General features: G+C 38.4%; 1 protein-coding gene across 4 annotated transcripts in view; it reads left to right on the top strand.

The window, feature by feature from the left end:
* The first annotated feature begins 291 nt into the window (after window positions 1-291).
* mettl16 (methyltransferase 16, N6-methyladenosine) overlaps window positions 292-22,806 on the top strand; it is a 28,761-nt gene continuing 6,246 nt past the window's right edge. The window contains exons 1-7 of one of the 4 annotated variants that reach the window (XM_065281074.2): window positions 292-420; window positions 721-861; window positions 14,573-14,760; window positions 18,943-19,083; window positions 19,206-19,318; window positions 19,463-19,605; window positions 21,783-21,852. In XM_065281074.2, coding sequence (XP_065137146.1) covers window positions 734-861; window positions 14,573-14,760; window positions 18,943-19,083; window positions 19,206-19,318; window positions 19,463-19,605; window positions 21,783-21,852 — 783 coding nt within the window. In that variant the 5' untranslated portion in view covers window positions 292-420; window positions 721-733. Of the gene's footprint in view, window positions 862-14,572; window positions 14,761-18,942; window positions 19,084-19,205; window positions 19,319-19,462; window positions 19,606-21,782; window positions 21,853-22,806 lie in introns of all 4 variants that reach the window. The other 3 variants (XM_065281075.2, XM_065281076.2, XM_065281073.2) reach the window with 3 other exon arrangements.

The raw sequence follows: 22,806 nt of genomic DNA on the forward strand, positions 1-22,806 counted from the left end.
GAACAGATATAAAATTAAATTGATCGAAGGCAAACCTATTGTATTATCAACAGCCATATTTCAAATATAAGATTATAAGGAAATTAAATATACATTAATAAAATAAATACATTAAATTTCAATAAAATATTAAGGAAGATGTAGTTACAAAGAACTATAGGCTACATATAGGATTAAAAAGAATAGCTTCTATGTAAGCGCTTTCATTTGAGATGATATTGTAGATAGAAAATACAGTAAACAAACATACAGCTGACGTCATATTTGTGTGCCGGCGCACATTTTGTGACTAAAGCGGAAGCAACAATTGAACGTTGGGACAACGTGATATGTGTCTGACAGCAGATTCTGCTGAACACTGAGATACTAGTAAAGTTTTTACTCATCGTCATTCGTTTAATTTAACGATCTATTGAAACGGTAAAGTGTCACGTCCTGTAATCGCTACGGTTGCATGTTGGCAATGTGTTATATGGTAAATGTGTTAGGTGTTTGGATGTTGTCTTAGCACATCTCAGGACAGTCAGACGTAAACATATAAAAAGAGTCGTTATATATCTCAACTAACGTTATATACACTTGTAATATGATTAATCTATAAATAGAACGCGTTTAATGCATACACGTAGATAATAAGACCCAATAAATAGTTCTACAATTTATAATAAACAATTCAAATCTTTTGATAGTTTTAATGGCGTCTGTAATTTCCATTTGCAGTGTAGTTGAAAAGATGGCGCTGAATAAATCCATGCATCCCCGAAACCGTTATAAGGATAAACCTCCAGACTTTGTCTATCTAGCCTCAAAATATCCAGAATTCCAAAAGCACGTGGAAACTACGTTGACCGGCAGAGTTACGTAAGTAACATTATGTGTTTACATTTAACGTTTCATGAGTTGCATTTTAGATGCGTTGGTAAAGTGTTGTTTTGTTCTTGTCTTGTTGGTCTCAAATGATACAATGTGGATTTTAAACACCCCGCTGTAAGTTGCAGTTGCCACTGTTGCATTGACTTAGATTTGCCTTTATTTTCTTTTCAACCATAAGTTTTACTTTTAAAGTTTAAATTTTGAATGCATGTTGCTGGATTTGATGTGCATGATTCATTTCAGCATGCTAATCCTAAAAATAAGGTCCTTATGTATATGTGTTTATTTAAGGTGCCAAAGAATGCCTTGAAATAATATGTTAAATCTGTTCTCTGATATCTACATAGAAGGTATGTGGCTTTATTAAGTGCAAAAAAATATCCAGAGATGGTTTTACATGTCCATTTACAACCCTAGGATTTGTCCCTAGAGTGAAATGATCTGTATTACCTAATTTGAAAGGGTCATGAATAATAATTTTGAGCTCTGCTTTGATTGGCTGTTTCTCAGAGCAGTTCATTTGAGTAGGTCTGTTTGTGTAAATAGACCTTATGTTTAAGTGCTTGAGTTTGTGTGCCGCTGCGCATCCATGTTTGTGATAAGCAAACGTGCGTTGTCATCTTGTTTATAAGTGCATATTACCAACATGCTTTTTAAATAACAAAAACAATATTGCGCCATTAACTTTAGACCAGGTTTTAGTTGGTCAATGGCATAGTCTATTTTAGTTGCCTCAAAATATCAATGCGCCAACATGCGGCTGAACACACCTCTTTTTCACACCAGAACGCCCATGGGTGCAAAAAATGTGTGCAAATGCATTTGCTATTTAAAGGATAATTCCGGTATTTAACACTTTGAGTCTCATTTCTGGTATGTTTTGGATGAACTACAGTGATGGACATAGAAATTTTGACAATGGTTCGTGTCTTGACTTTTTGACTCGTTTAGAAGCGTTTCTTGACTGCTTCAGAATGGAAGTCAATGATCATGCACAAACATGTCATTAAAACAACACTTAACGTTCATTTTCAAAACTGTACTACTCACCGAGTGGTTCGTGGTGTTCGTTGATGATTACAAACAAATATATTGGCGCAATGTATGATTTCAATCCGTGTTATTTGATATAGTGGAACTATTTTTTCAGATACCTCACAACCGCGTATATACTTCCGCTCTATATTTGAGTCTGAAGCGTTAGCACACTCCCGACCACTTGATGGCGACAACCACTTTGCCATACAAGTACGCTCGGTGTCTAGCTTATAAACAGTCACAATCGAGCTCAATTTCAAACCTAAAGCTGGTCACTGAGCCATCAAATATGGGAAAAAATTCTTCTGAGAGAAACCGAACTTCTGAGAGAAACGGAACAGACCCTTTTCTGTTTCCCGGCGGCGGAGTGATATGTCAGCAAGCAATGAGTCTTCCAAGAGAAGTCAATGGAATTTTACAAAATGCCAAATAAAACACGACAGAAACTGTATTTCGCTACACAACTTGTTTTTTAATCATCAACGAACACCACAAACCACTCGGTGAGTAGTACAGTTTTGAAAATGAACGTTAAGTGTTGTTTTAATGATATGTTTGTGCATGGCCATTGACTTCCATTCTGAAGCAGTCAAAAGACGCTTCTAAATGAGTCAAAAAGTCAAGACCCATTGTCAAAATTTCAGTGTCCATCACTGTAGTTCATCCAAAACAAACCAGAAATGAGACTCAAAGTGTTAAATACTGGAATTATCTTTTAAACAGCGTGGTGCTGAACATGAAAATGATAACTGCACCGAGCTTAAACTAGCAAAAACACTTGCTTTGCGCATTGCGCTGGTTGTATGATAGGGCACATGTTTTTTTTTAAGTGCTTTATAAATAAACTTTGACCTTGAGATAAAAAACTGAATTTGAGGGACAATCTATTATTCAGAGATTGTCAATGGAAGTTTCTGAGTAGTAAGTATGTGTTTTTCCAGTATAGACCTGCAAAACAAAACTGTTACGTTAATAGTAGAACTTGGCAGCCTGAACGCTAGTATTATATAGGGGTGTCACGATTCTGCAAATCTTCAGTTCGGTTACTTTTTTTTTTTTCGATTCTAAGGTAACGGTTCGATTCTCGATTTTTTTCTTTTTAAGAACAGGTTGCTATGCCATTTTTAGACTAGACTTTTATGAAATATAATATCTGACCTTGAACCTGGAGATGCCCTGCTATGTTAGTCGTGCTGCCAGTGGAAAAATATGTTACACGCACATACCTGATGAAACAAAACTTCCTGTCAGATGAACATCTGTCAGTACTTTGCACCTTAAAAACGCGCTTTTATTATCGTCAGATGAGATTGTGAGACTATACCCCAATAAGTCATGTTTAAATGCTGTTTTCATAACTCTTAAGCAACTGAAATAAGTTGTTGTAAAATTTAAACGGATCTCAGTTCAGAGAAAGGACCGGTCCTGTCACAGACGCCGTTCTGCTCTGTTATTATTGAGTTCAGCGGCGCTTGCTGTTTTTTGTTTCCCATGTAAAGAGCAGCTCGCGTGGTGTCTTTTAACTGGCTGTAGCTAGCGAAGTTAAAGGAGGTCGACCCGCTGCCCTCAACACGCATGTTTTTTTCCACTGGGCAAGCCAACTGGACGTGACATGAGGGAGTGGCAGCATCGACGATTCCATTTTTTAATTGGAAGTTGTGACTTAATTTTGATTTTTAATTTTAAATAAAAATTGTGACACCCTTACTAGCATATAGCATTAACTACTCACATATAGCACAAAGTGCAACAGTCACAACTTTGTTTTTAGCATTGTAACAACATTGTACTTAATTTAATGTGTAATTAAATGTTGGGGGTCTTGACTGTAACGTCACAGTGGGTGTTATGTTGAGATTGACCTGTTTTCCAACAATGTTTTGCATTCATGAGGTTTACGTAAAAAGGCGGAAATAATCGTGTTTGAGTATCACGGTATGTCATTACCATGTACAGAACTCATAATATTCATGCCTAAATAAATACAGTATTACATTCTACGGCACCTTTAAATTATGTGTAAATAAAATACAGGACAGTTTGTGTTGATTAGATATGGGATGCATAATTTCGTTAATAAATATTTTATGAGATGGGTGGCATCTGTACACTCAACCCTATTTTTCTCACCAGCCACCTGTCACATAGAGACAACATCTGTCTAGCTGTGCTGGATCATTCCTATATTGAACACACTATTAATCATTATATTAATTCTTACATCTGGTATTACAGTCAGAAGCCTACTATAAAACGTTTTTTTCTGATTTCTAGTTTGACTTGATGAGTTTGGGCGATCAATAATCAAACTGGAACTGTATTTTGAGTCTACTGTGAACTATTGAAACGGCTGCTATGACTGGATGAGCTTCCCGCTGTGACTGTCGATACCCAGCAGAACAGTAAGAGCTCCAGGGGAGGGGAGTATTTCAGGCTCTTGTCAAAACATTAACTTGACAAGCAATGCTTTTCTCTAGAAAAACGTCTGAAATTTTTCATCTCCATTTTTCTTTTCTTGGATGCAGAATTAGTTTTTCTTCTAATGGGATTCATCTTGTGCAAATGCCTTAAAGTAACGTCTAAGGCTGAGCGAGTTTGAATATTTCCAGTGAGTCTTGCTTAGTTGTGCATGGGTTCTGTTGACCTTGCCAAGAGGTGCATATCGTTTCACTGTACAGGGAAAACTCTTGATGGTTTTTGAGATCATGCAAATCAACCCATGCCTACAGTGTTTTTCATTTTTGGCTTGATCGAATCCTGTCTAGAGCAAAGATCTCAGCCTCTGGGATTTTAGATGTTAAGGTGCCCGAAGGCAATGTTTGAATTCACAGGGGCGTTTCTACTTTCCAGGTTCATGTCTATGGAACTCCACGGTCCTTCACAAGATTTGGTATTAATAAAGCCTAAGGGTTTGTGTCTCTCCTCCAACCAACAGTTTTTGCAGGCTCAGCCTTCATCATTATTTTTGGATGTTTCGGCTCTGGTTTGGCAGGGGAAAGAAGCAGCTCATTATGCATGCATGAAAGAAGGGAGGATTTTCAGATTTCCTGCCGGTATCTGTTGGAAAGCGCTGCAGATGTGAAAGGGGCAAAAATATCCTGGAGTGGCAGATTGCTTGAAGTGTTTGAAAGCTGAGGGCAGGAGCTTGTGATGGGAAACTTAAAAAAAAAAAAACATGTCAGACGGTGTGTGGGCCAAGTGTCAGTTTTTTTTAGTTGTATCGTCTCTGATTATTGACTGAAAATTGAATTTTTTTTAAGATTTCAACTTTTCATTTAATATCTTTAAATGATGTGTGAGACGCAGCTTTATGCATTTTGTCTGAATTGTGGAATGTCCTGTATGTGATGTCTCATAATATCACAAAGGGAATTGTAGCTTGTGTGTCCCTCATTGCTGATCCTGTCTGGTCCCATCACATTTCATCAGCAGGATAAGTCATTATAGCATGACAGAGGAAGAGATCTATGCTTCAGAGCTACCAGCAGAACAAAAGAAAGCTGCGCTATGGGGGCCTGATTTCACAAACCCAGACTCTATTGACGTCTGTGCACCTGGAGAGGCTCAGCTGATAGCATTATTGTGTCCATCTTCAAGCCATCTTTCTTCTCAGGTGCGCTGTCAGCTCTGGCCGTGGAAGGTCTTTTTGATGCAGGTTGAAAAGAGACCCATGATTCCTCATCTTTTGAATCCTAATGATGGTCCTGAAAATTCAAACAACGCCCCTGTAGCTTGCTGGCTCTGTGGTTTAATCAGGAGGGTTGGCCAGCACAGACTCTTGAATTTTTCTGTTAGCATCTTTTCTTAGTCTGTTCTGTGAATCTGTCCTTTGTTTTACTGTCTTGGACATGATGACACAGCTGTGGGTTAGTGATTGAGCCAATGAGAAAAGTACCAAAGTCAGCATAAGCACTTGATCATCTCAAAGTCCTCATTTGTTCCCGGTGACTTATGCATGACTAAATTCAGATAACACCAACCTTGGCCAGGTTTGAAGTCCAGATCGATTTAGTTAACCCAGATCTGGGTCATGTCAGATGCACCATTACAGGGACATTTGAAATCCCCACACTGATTTTATAGGGATAGTTAAAGGGAGTTCTAGTTCACTCCAAAATGAACATTTTTAATCATAATCACCCCCATGTTGTTCCAAAAAAGTCCATGTGCCTTCAGTGGTTTAAAGGGACACTCCACTCTGCTGCAGCCATGTCACAGCAGCACAGTCCTTTATTATTACGTCAGAATGAGAGTATAGTTACTAGCCATATCGACCTAGAAAAGCTTTTTTTTTACGTTTAATTTTCGATCTGTATTAGTACATGTTGCAACCATAGACTGTAAAAAAAAGATGGACTATTTGATGGTTATTTTTTAGCACGATTCTAATGGTCTAATCAGATTCAACGGATTGTGCTAAGCTATGCTAAAAGTGGTATCGGCTAGGGCTGTGCAAAAAATCGACTGCGGTTATCATGCGCGTATCATCAGTAAAGCAGGTTCGGTGATTAGAAGTAAATCGCCATCAGCTGCTTTCAGATGGAGCGGCATTTATTACACAGATCCGTAGTTCATCGAGAAGCTAGGCAAAATCGTATAGATAATCGGAGTCGATTTTCCTCGATTATGAACCCGATTTTGCCTAGCTTCTCGATGAACTACGGGTCTGTGCAGTAAATGCCGCTCCATCTGAAAGCAGCTGATGGCGATTTAATACTAATCACCGAACCGGCTTTACTGATAATACGCAGATGATAATCGCAGTCGATTTTTTGCACAGCCCTAGTATCGGCAGACCCTGAGATAGCTAAATGGATTCCAAAAATCCAAAAATCAAATGTTTTCCTTTAGGGGAGCTGGAAAATGAGCCTATTTTCAAAAAAGGTGGAGCGTCCCTTTAATCCGAATATTAGGAAGAAACAAGAACAAGAAGTGCCAACTAGAATAACAAATTGTTGAATAAAGTCATTTAGAGCCCGACCGATTTATCGTTTTGCCGATTTTATCGGCCGATATGAGCCTGTCGCAGATATATCTGTATCGGCGTATAAGCCGCAGATATGAAGCCGATATGAACGTTCCTTACAGAAGACATTAAATGCTTTTGAAAGATGTAAGTACTTGTTTGTCCAGCAGAGTGCGCCCTACTGGTTGCTAATGGTGACCCAGGTCACTCACTGTAGTGACACCAGCCAACCCCCCTTCAGTCAGTCTCTCAGTTCATGTGGAGGCAGCCACGCGGTTTCTTCACAACATTTTACACCTGGTATTAAGACGCGCTGTGGTCGATTGGATTATAAGTGGGCGAGAAAGACACATTCCGGTTTACATTTAGTGTTTTTAATCCGTCTCTTTTGTCCACTTGCGAGTTGTTTAAAACGCAAGCGGAAGAAATGACGCGAGGCGGAGAAAGGACGTGCTTTAACTGCCGCGCAGTCTGTGGGAGTACAGCTGCTTGTGATGTTACTGAACATGCTCATTTCAAAGCAATTGATTAAATAAGCTTGCGCAACTTTACACCCTCGCTAAATAAAAGAGGCGGAGAGCAGACGCTTTAGTTTTATAAAAGTTTAAAGTCCCGGCAGAACACTGTGGGTTCGTGTTATAAAAACGTTGTGCAGTACATTAAACATAAGCCTACATCATTATGTTGTCAGCAAGTCAAGCATTGTCGTCTTAACGGTAAGTTTCTAATTAATTTGTTAAGTACATAACTTATTTTAAAGCAAATAAACAATGACTTTGTAAGTTTCTATTTTCAAAATAAGCCCAATATTCTGGTCAAAACTGACAATCATTTAAGTTATATGTATTTTGTTTTGTTTGTGTTTTAAAGTTATTTATAATAAGTCAAGTTTACTGTTTTGTGCACTTATATCAGAATCATTTTGGATAATAAAGTTTATTGTTAACTTGTAAAACACACCTGCCTATATTACATATCTTTGTCACGTCATTTTAAGTGTTTGATCACCACATTTGTGAGTGATCATTGCAAAAAAAGTATTTATATATAGTATATTCTGTTAATGTATATAGGGTATTATATGTACAGTAGCCTGCTGTAGTATAATATACTGTAGTAATTGTTTACTGTACTATAATATACACATAAAGAATATCGGCCGATAGTCTCTGGCTCTGACATTTTCTCTGCTGTACATAAAACGAGTGGAGGAGTCTAGCAGTCGAGCCGAATTAAGTTGCGTGTGTGCAGTAGCGTAGGTGAGATCTGCTTTATTATTTTTTTCCCAAAACCGTGGATAAGCAAATGTTTACAGTATGATAATCATGAAAGTTAATATCATGGTATACCGCCATACCGTTACAACCCTAGTTGCTTCATAATATTCTCATTGAACCACTGATGGCACATGGACTTATTTTGACGATGTCTTTCATTATTTTCTGGGCTTAAATAGTAACTTTTGAAAAGCAGTTACTGGACAGTCTCCCGGTTTTCATCAAAAATATCTAAAAATGTATTTCGAAGGACAACACCACCTGTACAGCACCTTTTGCTATCCATTCAAGTATTTCAATTGGGTTCAGAGCAACATGAGAATGAGATGATGACAGAACTATAAAATGATACTCAGCTGCAGCAGCATGTATGTTTTTCTCCTTCATTTTTCATGTATTGTGAGTATTACTAAACAGGATTTTGTGGCCAGTAGGAAGTTTTCAGAGATTTTGTACGTGCATGTGTCTCGTATGTGGTCTGACAATTGCTTCCTGTGAGTGGAGTAAATTGCATTGTGTAAATGTAGATGAATTCTGCAGCAGGTGTTAGTGTATCACACATATTTGCATTTTTGGCATATTTTAAGTTTTTTTTAAGAAGTATGTAAATCCTCTTGCCATCTGCAGCAGGTGTGAGTTATAGCACAGTTACCATCAGCCACTGTCCAAGACCACATATGCTCTCTCTCTCTCTCTCTCTCTCTCTCTCTCTCTCTCTCTCTCTCTCTCTCTCTCTCTCTCTCTCTCTCTCTCTCTCTCTCTCTCTCTCTCTCTCTCTCTCTCTCTCTCTCTCTCTCTCTCTCTCTCTCTCTCTCTCTCTCTCTCTCTCTCTCTCTCTCTCTCTCTCTCTCTCTCTCTCTCTCTCTCTCTCTCACACTCTCTCTCAGCAGAACAATAAACTAAGAAATCAAGAAGAGGACATTATCTCTTGTTTATTTGTCATATTTTAGAGCTGTACAGAAATATTTGCTCAAACTGTAACTGATCCGGTATTTAACCATAACTCATAAGTTGAATTATTAAACGTTGGATTTGGCAAAATGTTACATCTTTTCATATACAAAATTACCATTCGTTTCTCTTTTCGTCTTTACAGATTTTAGGCACATTCCCCAGCTTGTTAGATAAGCTTCTGTGTTTTTTCTAAGTCTGTCATGCTACAGTATGAAAGACAGGGTTAATCTGGAAAGAGTTTTGGGTATGATCACTGCCGTCCTTCTTCCTCTACTGCCACTGGAGAAAAAGATATTAAAAAAGAGGAAAGATTTGGGGCTCAGATGTCATCCAGAGAGAGAGATTGGATTAGAAGGCATGAACCAGAGAAATGACATACATCAGTGGTTTGCAGACGACCTGGGAAGGAACTGAGAAGCATTAAAAATTAGGCTACAGTGTGACGTTCAGTGTTGATTTTGTGGTGAGAGGATGAATGAATAGGATCTTTAAGATGTTTCTTGATGCAGTAAGAGCTAGCATTAATCTGGCTGGCAGTGAGTTGCATTATTGATGCGATGGAGGGGCTGTCCTTGGTGAAAGCTCTGTACCTAAATGATGGGTGTAATTGGGGGTTCAGCCTCACCTTACTTGCAAATGAGATGCAAGGACATCTCACATCACCTGCTATAGGACAAATCCTAATTTTAAGATCACACTTTCCCTGTTATTACTATGTGTCATATATAGCTTTGTAGTATTTTCCATTGGTTTGTTTCAAAAAGTTAACATAAAACACATTATTGAGTGGTTTGCCGGACAGGGAATAGCTTAAAACAGGACTAGTCCTTAGTTTAATTAGGAAATATAACAAACATGCCTTACTAAAAACATTACCAGTGTGCATATTGAGGCAAAACAAAGGGCACTGATGTATTTTAAGATATGTCAGCAGAGGTGTATAATACTTAAGTATTTTAGTTACATTTTCCAAGCATCTGTGCTTTATCAGAGTGTTTGTCTTGGGAAAAAATTTCCTTTTTTTTACAAAAATTTTTTCACAACATTCTAAAGCATAGAATCATACTGTGTATTCATTATATATTACATATTAAAATTGATTTAATGCCTAATTACATAAAAATTGTGTACTTTTACTTTGAGTAAAAGTACGATTTTTTTTTACTTAAGTAAAAGTACAAAAAATTACTAGATGTTTAATGTACTTGAATATTAAATATAAACCAAAAACTTGAAAATATGAAAAAAAATGTATGATAATGTGTTTTGGAATGTATGTTTTCCAAAGAAAAACACTAATAAAATATGATTAAATGAAAATTTACTTTTATGCAGAAAGTACAAATACTTAAGTACTATACAACTCTGTATGTCAGTGCAAGTTGTTTCAGTTTGGACAGCTCTTCTTACATTTATTTTAGTCTAGGACTAGTTTAATCCCTGTCCGGGAAACTGCCCCAATATGTTATCAGTGTTTCTCGCAGGTTTAAAATGTATCTGATATGGTAGTTCTTTATTTAATGGATAAAAGGAATGCAGAATGTCCAAGTTTAAATTTTTTGGTTTTTATAGTCTGTTCCTCACATAAAATTCTTCTATAGCTTCATATCATGTCACATGGTCTGCTTTTATTATGCCTATGGTCCCCATTCACTGTCATTGTATGGAGGAGTGCAGCATGCTGACCTTTTTCAACTGACTGCAGTTTGCTTTTATTTCCACTTTCAGAAGCACTAAAATGCTCAGAATCTCAAATCTCCAAGGCGTAGGTCCTTAGGATATTTCTTGCGCTCGTGTTCACTGCGGTTGAGATCTTGGGACGACTAGAGATTTGATGAGCTGACAAAATAGCAAAAAACCCTGACTGTTTGATAAAACATCAATTCTCATAAGTGCTCTTTGTTATCTTATTAAAACTCCATTGCTGCATTCTTTGTGCACATAAAAACAGCCGTGGAGTGTGTTGAGCATCCATGCATTGCTTGATAATGGCTTGGTCTGAGTTCAGGGATTAAAACGTGGTTAAACAGTGCTGTAGAGGTGACCTTGTAATGCTGATGATGGGTAGACTCATGCTGTGCTGTTCGTTTTTTTTTTTTTTTTTTTTTTTTTTTTTTTTGACCGGTTGGAGCTATTTTGCTATGAATCTCTTCAACCTGGCTGGATTTTGTTAATTTGCTATGCAGTGCTTCTTTAAAACTCTGTGGTAGAGCATTGCGTTAGGATCCCTATGAACAGGGATGTTTACCTTGTACGCACTGTTACTCGCTTGAATAAAAGCGTCTGCCAAATGCATAAATGTATGTCCTTGGCTTGCAAAAAATCCAATCCCTATAGACACATCTTATTCCCGAATCCATGTCCACTAACACATACATCCCCATCACTGATGCTCCACGATCACACCCACATGCATGAGAGCCGTTGCCGTGGAGACGGCGGGCGTAACTCCGGGCTGCAGCTCTCGGGCTTCGTTCTGTGAGTTGAGTGATTCAAATGTAAGGCTAAAAATAGAGTGCAGGATAACAGCTCGCTGCTTTGTCCTCTGCACACCGATTATGGCCTGACGGGTGCAAGGTCACCCGGCATCATTTACACGCACTGTAAAGAGAGGATAAACTGCTGGGTCTCCATTGTGTGACATTTTCTCCTCTTCGTAAAGTCCACACTATACTCTTTAGGGAGCTCTGTGTATTTACTAGCTACTTTTGTGTGTGGGCTTTATCAGGTAATCCTTTTAAGTGGTTGCTATGGGAACCGTCCATTACATCCATATTCATATTTAATGCCCAAGGTCACATTTTCAAGATTAATAGACCGCATCGAAACATTTGATTAATTTGAGATAATGTGTTAATAAATTATATAGTAATAGAGTTAAATTGGATTTTTCACATGAGTGATATCACAAAAATGTTTTCTGTCTTGTGTTGTTGGGCCCAGTCTTCTGTTGTCAGCAAGCATTAGTCAATGTAGATGGAATAGAAAAGGTTATTGTATGTACTTTATGTGTGTGTATTTATGTTATAGTTTATAGTTATAGTTTATAGATTATAGTTTTTATGTATATAACACTTCAGAAGATTTAAATAAAACTTTTTTTATAAATTTTGTAGTGGTAGGTTTTTCTCGCCAAAGGTCTTCATTTGTTAATTATTTCTCCTTACCTTACTGATGAGGTAAATAGCTGTGTAATAAGCTGAATAATGTATAGACAGGCCATTGTTATCATGAAATAAGCCCCTCCAGACAGTGTGATACAGACCCTTTGCTTCGCAAACAACTAATGTGTCCTGATCACACTGTTTTGCTATAACAATGGGCTTCCTGTACATTATCCCTTACTTGACATACATATACATATTCTGATCTGGGTGCTATGACAGGGTAAGATTTGTGAATAATGACTCTGGTTTTTGTCAATTCTTCAGATTTTTGACACTTTTGACACAACATTTGTTAGATTGAGTATGATATATGCATGATATATTAGTCTGTCAGTAGTTTCACGTTGTCCCACATGTCTTTAGATGATTCCTGAAGAGCATGACAAGGACACGGTGTGTTCTTAGCATCCACCGACATCTCTTTTCCTCAAACATTATGAGGATTGCTCTTTCTAAGGCACTGCTCAGCTTGACCATGGACTATGAACTCCCTACGGCCCACCACTATCTGCCATACATTCCCTTGAGAGCAACCACAATACTACTGGAAGGTTTAGAATTATACTTGTATAGATGTGGTATTATTACTACATAGACTCGCTGCTACCGCTCCTGGTAAATGTCACATACAGTAGTAGCAAAAAGTAATATATTAAAGAGCACCTATTGTGCTGTTTTTTTGGACTACAACAAACACACAGATTGTAGGCAACAGTTTACTTCCTGGGATTGGTGATGTAGACAAGACCGACATTATCATAATTCCTCCCGCTTTGGACTCACAGCATGTAAGTTAACTCCTGTTAGCATTGCATTATGAGCGAATCTTTCAAACATGGTAAGGAGCGTCACATTTCCTGCTGACGTCAGAGGTATTCAGGCCAATCACAATGTACAGATTAGTTGGCCAATCAGGGACATAGAGCTTTTCAAATCCGTGCGTTTCAGGTAATGTGGAAAATAAATCTTAAACCATGCAAACACATTGTATTATACCAAATACACAAAATAATGTTGTTTTTAGCAATGAAATGAGTGCACTTTAAAAGAAAATATTAGCTTTTTCATGCCCTCTCAGGTTAAATTAAACCATCAAAATATGAGGTGTATGGTGCAAAATGGACAAAACACTATTTTTAGGGTATTTATTGGACAAAATAATGTGAGAAAAAGGCAAACCAAAGTGTATTAATTCATGTTTTATTTGAATATACCAAAATAAATGTATAGAAAAACAAAAAAGCTAACAGGTAACAAAGCATTTTATTTTAAAGTTATTATTATTTGTTGATCCTCTTTTCTGGTAATATTTTGTATTCATTTCTCTGGGCTGTGTCTCTATAAACTTTGCACATGTGTTGTGTTTAATTTTTTTCCAAGCCTCCTTAATTTCTTCTCAAAGCCTGAGCTTCAATTTATAACCTAAACACACCCTGATGCAACATCAAATTTTGAATGCATTGTTAATAAAATATTGAATAAAGAGCTAAAAGAGCTATAATATAGACAATTTGTAAAAAAAAAAATCTGTCCTGCTGTGGCAATGCATTTCAGTTTCTGTAATTCATTAGCATTCACTAGCGTCTTTATGGGAAAGACCAAACATCAATGTGCATTGATATCAAAATGTATCGCTTATGTCTTCAAATTGAATATCACAAAAAATGAAAGTCTAGTTTGAAGTACTTTCTCCTTCATCCGGTTATGTATACATGACCATTTCAACCCATTATGCTCATTATTTAGAGAGCACATGCTCTCGCTAATGTCAGAAAGCCCTTTTGTAGTGTAGGGCTCTTAGGCTTGGGGTGGGGTGCAGGTGTTTTTATGCACCTCGCAAATAGCATTTTACACACCATGGCTTCATTCCATGGCACCATAGCCTTGTGTCTCACTTGCACACCTTGCTTTCCTTCGGAGGTGCCAGACACGATCTGCAGCACAGAGCGTTTAATTACATCTATAGAAGTGTGAACATACAAAGACACCCTAATTACACCCATCTCGCCCGCTTCCCTTTTTTCTAATAGCAGAAACGTGACATTTGTGCTGCAAGATGCTTTAAGGTTCACATTGGTGGTGGGAAAGATTTTTCGCCATTGAAAATGAGGCTTCTATTTAATAGACCTTTGCAAAGTGACAGCTGGTCCTTTATTGTGTGTCTCGGCATGGACTTTTATTACGATGAGCCCTAATGAATTGAGAGAGGGTATGTGGTGTGTTGAATATTAGCCGACCCCTCCTATTCATTCTTTCACTGTTATCTTCCTACCATCTAAACCTCATCCCTCCTACAGGTTGAACTTCAAGGACCCAGAGGCGGTGCGAGCCCTCACCTGCACCTTGCTAAAAGAGGACTTCGGCTTGACCATTGAGATCCCTTTGGAACGGCTCATTCCTACCGTCCCGCTTCGCCTTAACTATATCCACTGGGTGGAGGACCTGATTGGGGGCCAGGGGAACCCACGGAGAGGCATCGACATTGGTATGCCAGATAAGACTTGATGGTATTATCCTGTTAAAGCCGTTTAGGGCCGGTGGCACAGTGCTTGGCAGAGCTTCATTGTGCTTTACATATACACACAGACTGGTAGACCGTTAGGATAGTGTTGGCTGTCATAACCACCAAATCCTTGAGATTCGAGCACCATCATGTAGGAATCCTTCCATGAATGCAGATGGTTGTTTGTCCTGTTTCAAAGGGAACTCAAAAAACTGTCCATGTTTACTGTTGTTACCAGAGTGTGTGACTGATATAGTTGTGCTCCTTCTGATTGGGTTAGATCATAGATTGAAGACCTTTGCCAGTTTCGGGATGAGATTAACTGTGTTAGTGTCACACGCATGATAAATAGCTTTAAATCTTCTCTTTCATTCAGTACGCGTGGGGATCATCTTTGTTTAGTTCTGCTAAATTTTCGGCCGGTTATAAGGCTGGCTGACTGACTGGATGATGGATGAGCGTAGCTGTCTTGCTTCAGTCTAAACGCATTATAAAAGCTGTACGTCACTCTTTCAAGCAGTCAGCTGCACTTCAGATTATCATATTAATATTTGCTTATAGTGTCACAGTGTTTGCTTGAAATGTTATGTTAGTAAACCAATTCTGTTTATAAATGAAATACAATGTTATTTAATCTTTTTTGCAAATAATATGTACCGTATTTTCTGGACTATAAGTCGCTCCGCAGTATAAGTCACATCAGTCAAAAATGCGTTTTGAAAAGGAAAACGCATATTTAAGCACTGGACTATATGTCGCGTTTATTTAGAAAATTATTTCACAAAATCCAAGCCAAAGAACAGACATTTAATCTAAACAGGCAAGTTATTCAACTGAACAATAGCACAGAACAGCAGACTGAATAGGTGTCCATACATGTTGAAGTAACATTGAGTGCGTTTACATGCACAGTCTTATGCCGATTATGCTTAATAAACTGATAACACGTGGGGTCATGTAAACACGTAAAATGGTTTTCTTTTATCGTGGAAACCCATAAACGGCGTAAGCAAAACCGATTGGCACAGGTAGTTTTTTGCTCATTACCCCAATTTTGCAGGGCTTTCTCCTGGTTTTGTCTATGTGCGCATGTCTCTGCATGTGAAAGATAAACATCACACGCGGAAGTAAGTGCAAAGTAACAAATAAAAGTCTCCCCTCGACTGAAGCAGTGGGCAGAGAAACTGCGAAAATAAAAGCTGATGTTATATTTACAGGTTCTGCAGACATGAAAAGAGATACAACAGTATAGTTTAAGACCGATATGCCGTCTGCTTTTTGAACGACTGTTATGTACTATTGGCAGTGACGTCAATGCCTGCGAGAAACCTGACAATTCTCCGGATCCCATGTAAAAGCAGTTGTCTGCATAGCCAGTTTATTGATTTGCATGTCAACGCATGAAAACAGTTTTCTATAATAAGCAGATTTTTGATAGTTATCCGCTTGTTCTGTGCATGTAAACACACTTATTAACAGTTATTTACACGATATACAATAGCATACAGAACATACCTGGGAGGCTTAATACGCTAAATTAACACAATAAGCCAAATCAAGTAAAAAAAAGTCCCGAAGTCATTCCGCATCACTGAATCCATTGAATTACATAAATACAGGAGCAGCATAGAGCAGACTCTCGCAGCTGTAGACGGTAATTGTCTCTTTTGGTTCATATGAAATTATTTTGACATATCAGTCGCACCTGACTATAAGTTCCAGGACCCGCCAAACTATGTTCTGCACACACACACATTTAATATACACTAGTCAACATTCGAAGTGGATCAAAACGTTTAATAAAAGTTTACATAAAACTAGTGCTGCACAATTAAACGCATCGCAATCGCAATATCAGCCTGTGCAATTATATGACAGCAAAATGTTGCAATTATATTAAATAAATAAATGTTTGGACTTGTTAACACAAACTTTCTGATAACAGTTTAATGATTTTCCTTGCTGTTTAAAAAAAGAAAGAAAAACGAACAGAAAAGGCAGTGCACGTGCATGCACGTGTGTGGCGTGCGTCGTCACTTGTGTGTGCGCAGCGCGGAAATACCAGAGCGAAGATGGATGCAGAGGAGATTGATAGTGATCTGGTAGCTAAAAAAAACCTCTAAGTCTGTTGTATGGCAGTATTTTGGATTTAGGATTACTGACACTGAGCAGTTGCTACATCACGTGGCAATACGAAAACATTTCTAGTTTTACAAATACACATTTTAGCATTATCACTAAACTGTGTGTGGATTTTCCTTAAAACCCATCAAGTTGACTCATGATACCATTTATTATAATCGCACATCGCAATATTAGCATCAACAACCGCAATGGGAAAAATTACCCAAATCGTGCAGCCCTACATAAAACCAATACCTAATACCCATTCTTGTCGTAGGACAACTTTGACAGACATTTTTGATCCACTTCAAATGTTGACTAGTATATATCATTTTTATTATGAATTTGGCAGAAATGTTGTAAGTAGTTGACAGAATGAAACAAAAATAAATTTTACTTAACACGGTGTCTGTACATTAGGAAGGGGTTGGCGGTATGACCAAAAACATGTTTTCATAAGTAATTCTTTTTAATGTTGATTATATACTGTATATTCAATGATATAGGTATATTGAAACCAAAACCATGTCCACACCACAGGTGCCCCACCTTCTCGGGATTTGTTTGTTGGTCCTTTTGATCTTTGTTTGTCTTTCTGTGTGTTGTTTCTTCACATTCAGTGAGTTACCTTGGTATTAGGGATGCAACGATAAATGCCGATGTACACTAATAATAGCCGGTATTATCCACAGCTATTTCATGAATTATGATCAGTAAGTCCATATCGATCTAAATCACTGTTAGTTTGAGTCGTTTATAACATGCATTTAAAAAAGCAACACTCGTCAAACATAATCATTACACATATTCTTTATTAATCATAAAAATCCCTGAAAAGGTTTGAAAAACAGCTATATAAATATATCCTTAAAGGGATAGTTCGGTAACTTTACAATTGGTTAACTGAAAGATCTAAAACATTTTCTAAAATAACTGAAAATGTGTTAGTATGAAAAAAGATGGAAATATGCATCTCGGACGGCTTGGGGGTGAGTAAATCATGGGTATAATATAAGTTTTGACCGAACTATCCCTTTAAGCCATTTCCTGGACATCCGTGTGTAAATGGTTCTTCTTCTATAGCCCATATTGAGTTTCTGCACGAGAGCGCCCCCTGGCTTTTGGTTGTAGCGGCATTTCACAGTAATTCATTGAGAAGCATAGCAAGCATCATCGCCCGATAAATCTGTGCACCCCTACTTGATATACACAGAATAGAAAAATCTGCCACTTTCGATGTAATTACATCACAATGATATATACCTTCATACCGCCCAGCAATATCATGCAATTGCTAATGTAGAAACCACATACATTATTTGGATAAAGATGAACCTTTAATTGATAAATATATCGTAAAACACCTTATTACATGGCACTCTAACATGCTTGATTCTGATTGGTCAGTTGCGACATTCTGACTGGAATTGTATGTTACTGCGAGATAATAACCGCCTGAAACTAATAGCACACGGTAACCCAGATGCTACACATTATTTTGACAGGTATAGTATAGTTTGATATTAAACAAAAATGTTATCTAAAAATTTACAACATATGTAACATTACATTTACAAATGATTAAACCAAATAGTGTGTTTGTGACATTTGAACGCCTTGTCTTAAAACCGAAACTAAATGTGTTTTTCTCGCAGAATATCTCCATTCTTTATTAATGAGCAAATAAAATATTTAAAATCCATATTTAATGTTCCTTACCTTACTTATGAGGTAAATAGCTGTGTAATAAGCAAGATAATGACCCTTCAGTGTAATACAAGATCCTCCGCTTTGTGTCGGGTCCTGATCACACTGTCGGGGCTTATTTCTGCAATAACAACCTGCTGCCTATACATTATCCCTTACATATTGATGATTCTTTTAACCCAATTCCAAAACCCTGTAGACCTAAAATGATGTTCCTCACTGCGTAATGCATATGTTGATATAAAGGCTCGTTTTGGTAATGAAGGCGGATTGTATTTCATTTGTATTTAAACACTGATGTGGTGTGATGTGACAGGTTTTGGCTGTGTGCAGGTACCGGCGCCTCCTGTATTTACCCCCTCTTGGGAGCCACTATGAATGGCTGGTTCTTCCTCGCCACAGAGGTAGATGACATCTGCTTCAATTATGCAAAGAAAAACGTTGAGCAAAACCACCTGGCTGAGCTCATTAAAGGTGCGTACGTGTGTCTGTTTGTGCATTTATGCAATACAGGTAGATAGCTTGACAGTAATTTAATATATATGCTATATTTAACCCATTAATGTAACATAAAAGTATATGTGTGTGTGTTGCAGTGGTGAAGGTGCCCCAGAAGACTCTGCTAATGGATGCACTAAAGGAAGAGTGCATCGTCTATGATTTCTGCATGTGCAACCCTCCTTTCTTCGCTAACCAGTTGGAAGCAAAGGTATAGTGAGAGCTAGTCTTTAAACAGACAGTCTAAACAGGAGCTATAAAGCCCCCGGGCTGTTTTCCAGCAATATCTGTGTCTTTGTGCACATGACAATAGCCATTATTTGTTTTCTCCAATCTTTTCTGGTTCCTCCATCAGGGGGTGAATTCGAGAAACTCCCGCAGACCACCGCCCAGCTCTGTCAACACAGGGGGGGTGACTGAGATCATGGCTGAGGGTGGAGAATTGGAGTTTGTGAAAAGGATCATTCATGACAGTCTGCAGCTAAAGAAAAGACTCCGGTAATACACGCACAAATGCATTAAAGACCATGCAAATGTATTTTTATGCAGTATTTTTTAGGAATAGTGTTAGTAAGTTTGTCATCGTTTATGATAACCCAGGATTCCGTTAAACTGGGGTTTAGATTAACCAAAAATTTCCAGTGTGAATGCATGTGACGACTTGCCCCAAAGTCATTGAGACAACTTGCCCCAACTGACGTGTGGTAATGTTGGCTAAATCTGAGGGTTAGCTTAACATAGCAAGTCAGCTAACGAATCAAAAGACACGTTATTGTCTCCTCCATTTTGTGCAATAATTTTTAACACTCATATCCAAGAAAGTTGTATTAAATTAAATTTAAATTGCAATTTTTTTACTTTTTAAACCAAAAAATAAAATTTAGCTAACGTCAGAATTGACCACATGTGAACACGAAGTTGACTACAGAAGTCGTCGTCGTTTTGAGATAGTGCCTCTAGTGTTGGAGTTATGAACAGCTGTTAAACCTCAATGTATTCACAGGAAATTTGGAAGTTTAGCCAGTCAAGCACAGTTATGGGCCATTACTGTAAATCTCAAAACTGTAAATTGGCCAATTTATTGGTTGGCCACTTCAGAATCTCTGATCATTCTAATGAGAAAGGAATACACAGATCTGTGTGTCCATGTTTGCTGGAAGTGTTTGGTGCTGAGAGCCACGTGGTGTAAAATGGCCACCCTAATGAAAGGGGCAGGGCAGATGGATGCTACGATGGATCTATCACCCATAGTTTTTGTAATGAATTGACAGGCAATGTAAATAATTACCCCGGGCAGTATCCGGGCCGCCCGACGGGAGCAGCTGTGTATGTGTCGGGCAGACGGTAAGCCCCCCGTGCCAGGACTGTCAGGAGAGCACTGGAGTGAGTCGTGTGGGAGGGGCAACAAAGCAGCCAACATTAAGCCTGATTAACCATGTCATGCGATAAATCCCAAGAGGAAGGACTGCTTGGTGGTCTCTGTGTGTGTGTGTGTGTGTGTGTGTGTGTGTGTGTGTGTGTGTGTACATGTGGATAGAAAAGGGTAATGGGGCAAGTTTGGAAGATTTTCATTTTTTCACTGCCTGCATTACAGATGTATTGTTAAACCTTTGAGGGGGTTTGTGTCTCTACTGCTTGTGTTGAGAATTGACTGGTTTCCACAGGGGAAGCTGGGCACTGTTCCATCTCGCTGTGTTACCAGCTCCTCCGTCTCTCGTGGGTTTAGTCTATGCAAGCAGACCGTCCCAAAAGCAGTTTTACTGTGTGTATGATTCGGCAGGTGCCTGCAGAGTCAGCCAGGCATTCTGATTGGTCCTCTGAGATACTCTTTTCCTCTCCAGATCTGTAATTAGTGCCAGTCTTCCTCCGGCCCCTCCTTTCTCACACTCATCCTAAATACAACTCTGATTTCTCTTTGTGCCAAACAGTCTGCGCTATTGAAATCCTAATTGTTACAACTTCCTCCCAAGTAAGGGCCTGATGAATAAAAAGAATGTGTGAAGACCCCCTTTTAGGTTTGATGGGTACTGGAGCACCCCGGTATTAGCTGAACGTGCCATGTGCTGGGCTGTACAGACTGAGCATTAGAGAACATGTGTGGATATTGGGTTCTTTAATATTTTATATTACAAAAGGAAATGATTGTCAGGCCCCTGAGGCTCCATATGCTTCAGATGTGTGTTCTTCTGCACTTCTTTTCTCCTGTGGTACGACTGGGGTGCGTTTAAATTGACCACATCCCTGTCAAAACGTCATTTAATACTTGATTGTTGAATATTCTGTTTAATTTGGAAGGACATCACGGAATTAAAATGGGTTGCAAATGGAGTTTCATGTTGACTTTAAAGATTATATCTAAAAATCCAGGACTATAAAATTGTGCACCAATCAATTATAGATTTTCCTCTTGCTGTGTTCTCGCTGCCTAATGAGGGCTCATCTTTTTTTATGATGGTGGATAGGCATTGATTTTTGTATCAAGTGTAACTTCAACGCTCCCTGTCAAAGTGGGTTTTAAATCAAACATTCAGCCTTAAAAAAATATTGAAAAGCAAAAACCAAACCGGCTGTTTTCACAGACAGTGGCCTTATTCAGTTCATAGGTCTAAATCCTGCAGCTTATTTGATGTTTTCTCATAAATTTGGTTTCATAAGCACTTTTATCACGATTATAGGTGGTACAGTTGCATGCTGGGAAAGAAGTGCAGCCTGGCGCCTTTGAAAGACGAGCTGCGGAAACAAGGGGTGAGTTTTGCTTGCACCATTGTGTGTGTGTGATTGTGTGTCCTGCCAGATAAATGAGTGGGCGTTGCCCTGAGACTCCCTGTTAATTGGTCCTAACTAGTTTCACTAGCATTGCCTAAAAAATGCACCACGACAGGGAGCGCTAATGGAGAAGATTTCATTAGCTCATTAGACATCATTAGCTTACCATAACCCATCCAGCTTGTGATTTTCCCTCGGCCCATCTCGATTACCTTCGCCTGCATCTGGACAGTCAAAACTCTGTGATTTCTGTGAATGAAAGACATTCGCTTTGCTCACAGGTTATTAGTCTGATGTCAGTCTCAGTCCCGATGTGTCGCTCTTCTAATCTGAAGGTGTCGGAGTGCTGTCACCCCTCATTAGATTCATTGTGCTCTTGGCTTATGATCAGCACAAAGGGCTCCTTCCTCTTCTCACCACTACGGTTGTAATTATTATGCTAATGAGATTCTTACATTCTCATTTGCATCCGTCCTCTCACTTTTCCCTCGTGTTTTCTCTCCTTTCATCTGTTGTTTGACTGCCCTGAGGCTGCAGAGGTCAAACTTAAGTTATTTATTTGAGGAGCAGTGCATTGGTGGTTATGAGTTGTTCACCTCTAATGCAAATGTATGATGTTTCTATGTTAAGACACACATCCTGCTGTGTGAATGGCAGGTTTGTGTCAATAACACTCTGTTTAGACCCCAGGGAGGGTCACATGACGGTAATAGACTGTGCACATATACCGTTTTACATCGTATCTATGTAATCTGCCATTATTTTCTTAAACCCTTACTCCCTTATTTTTTGTAGCCTCTATAGATTAAAAGCATTATAAAGATAATTTATACAGTAGCTTACTTGTGTCAAATATTCATTATAGTAGCATTTGTTGTGCTTTGAATATTTAAATACTAATTTTAATATTTTTATATGGCATTTTGAATCACC

The sequence above is a fragment of the Paramisgurnus dabryanus genome, chromosome 8 (assembly GCF_030506205.2).
Source record: "Paramisgurnus dabryanus chromosome 8, PD_genome_1.1, whole genome shotgun sequence".
Taxonomy (NCBI): Eukaryota; Metazoa; Chordata; class Actinopteri; order Cypriniformes; family Cobitidae; genus Paramisgurnus; species Paramisgurnus dabryanus.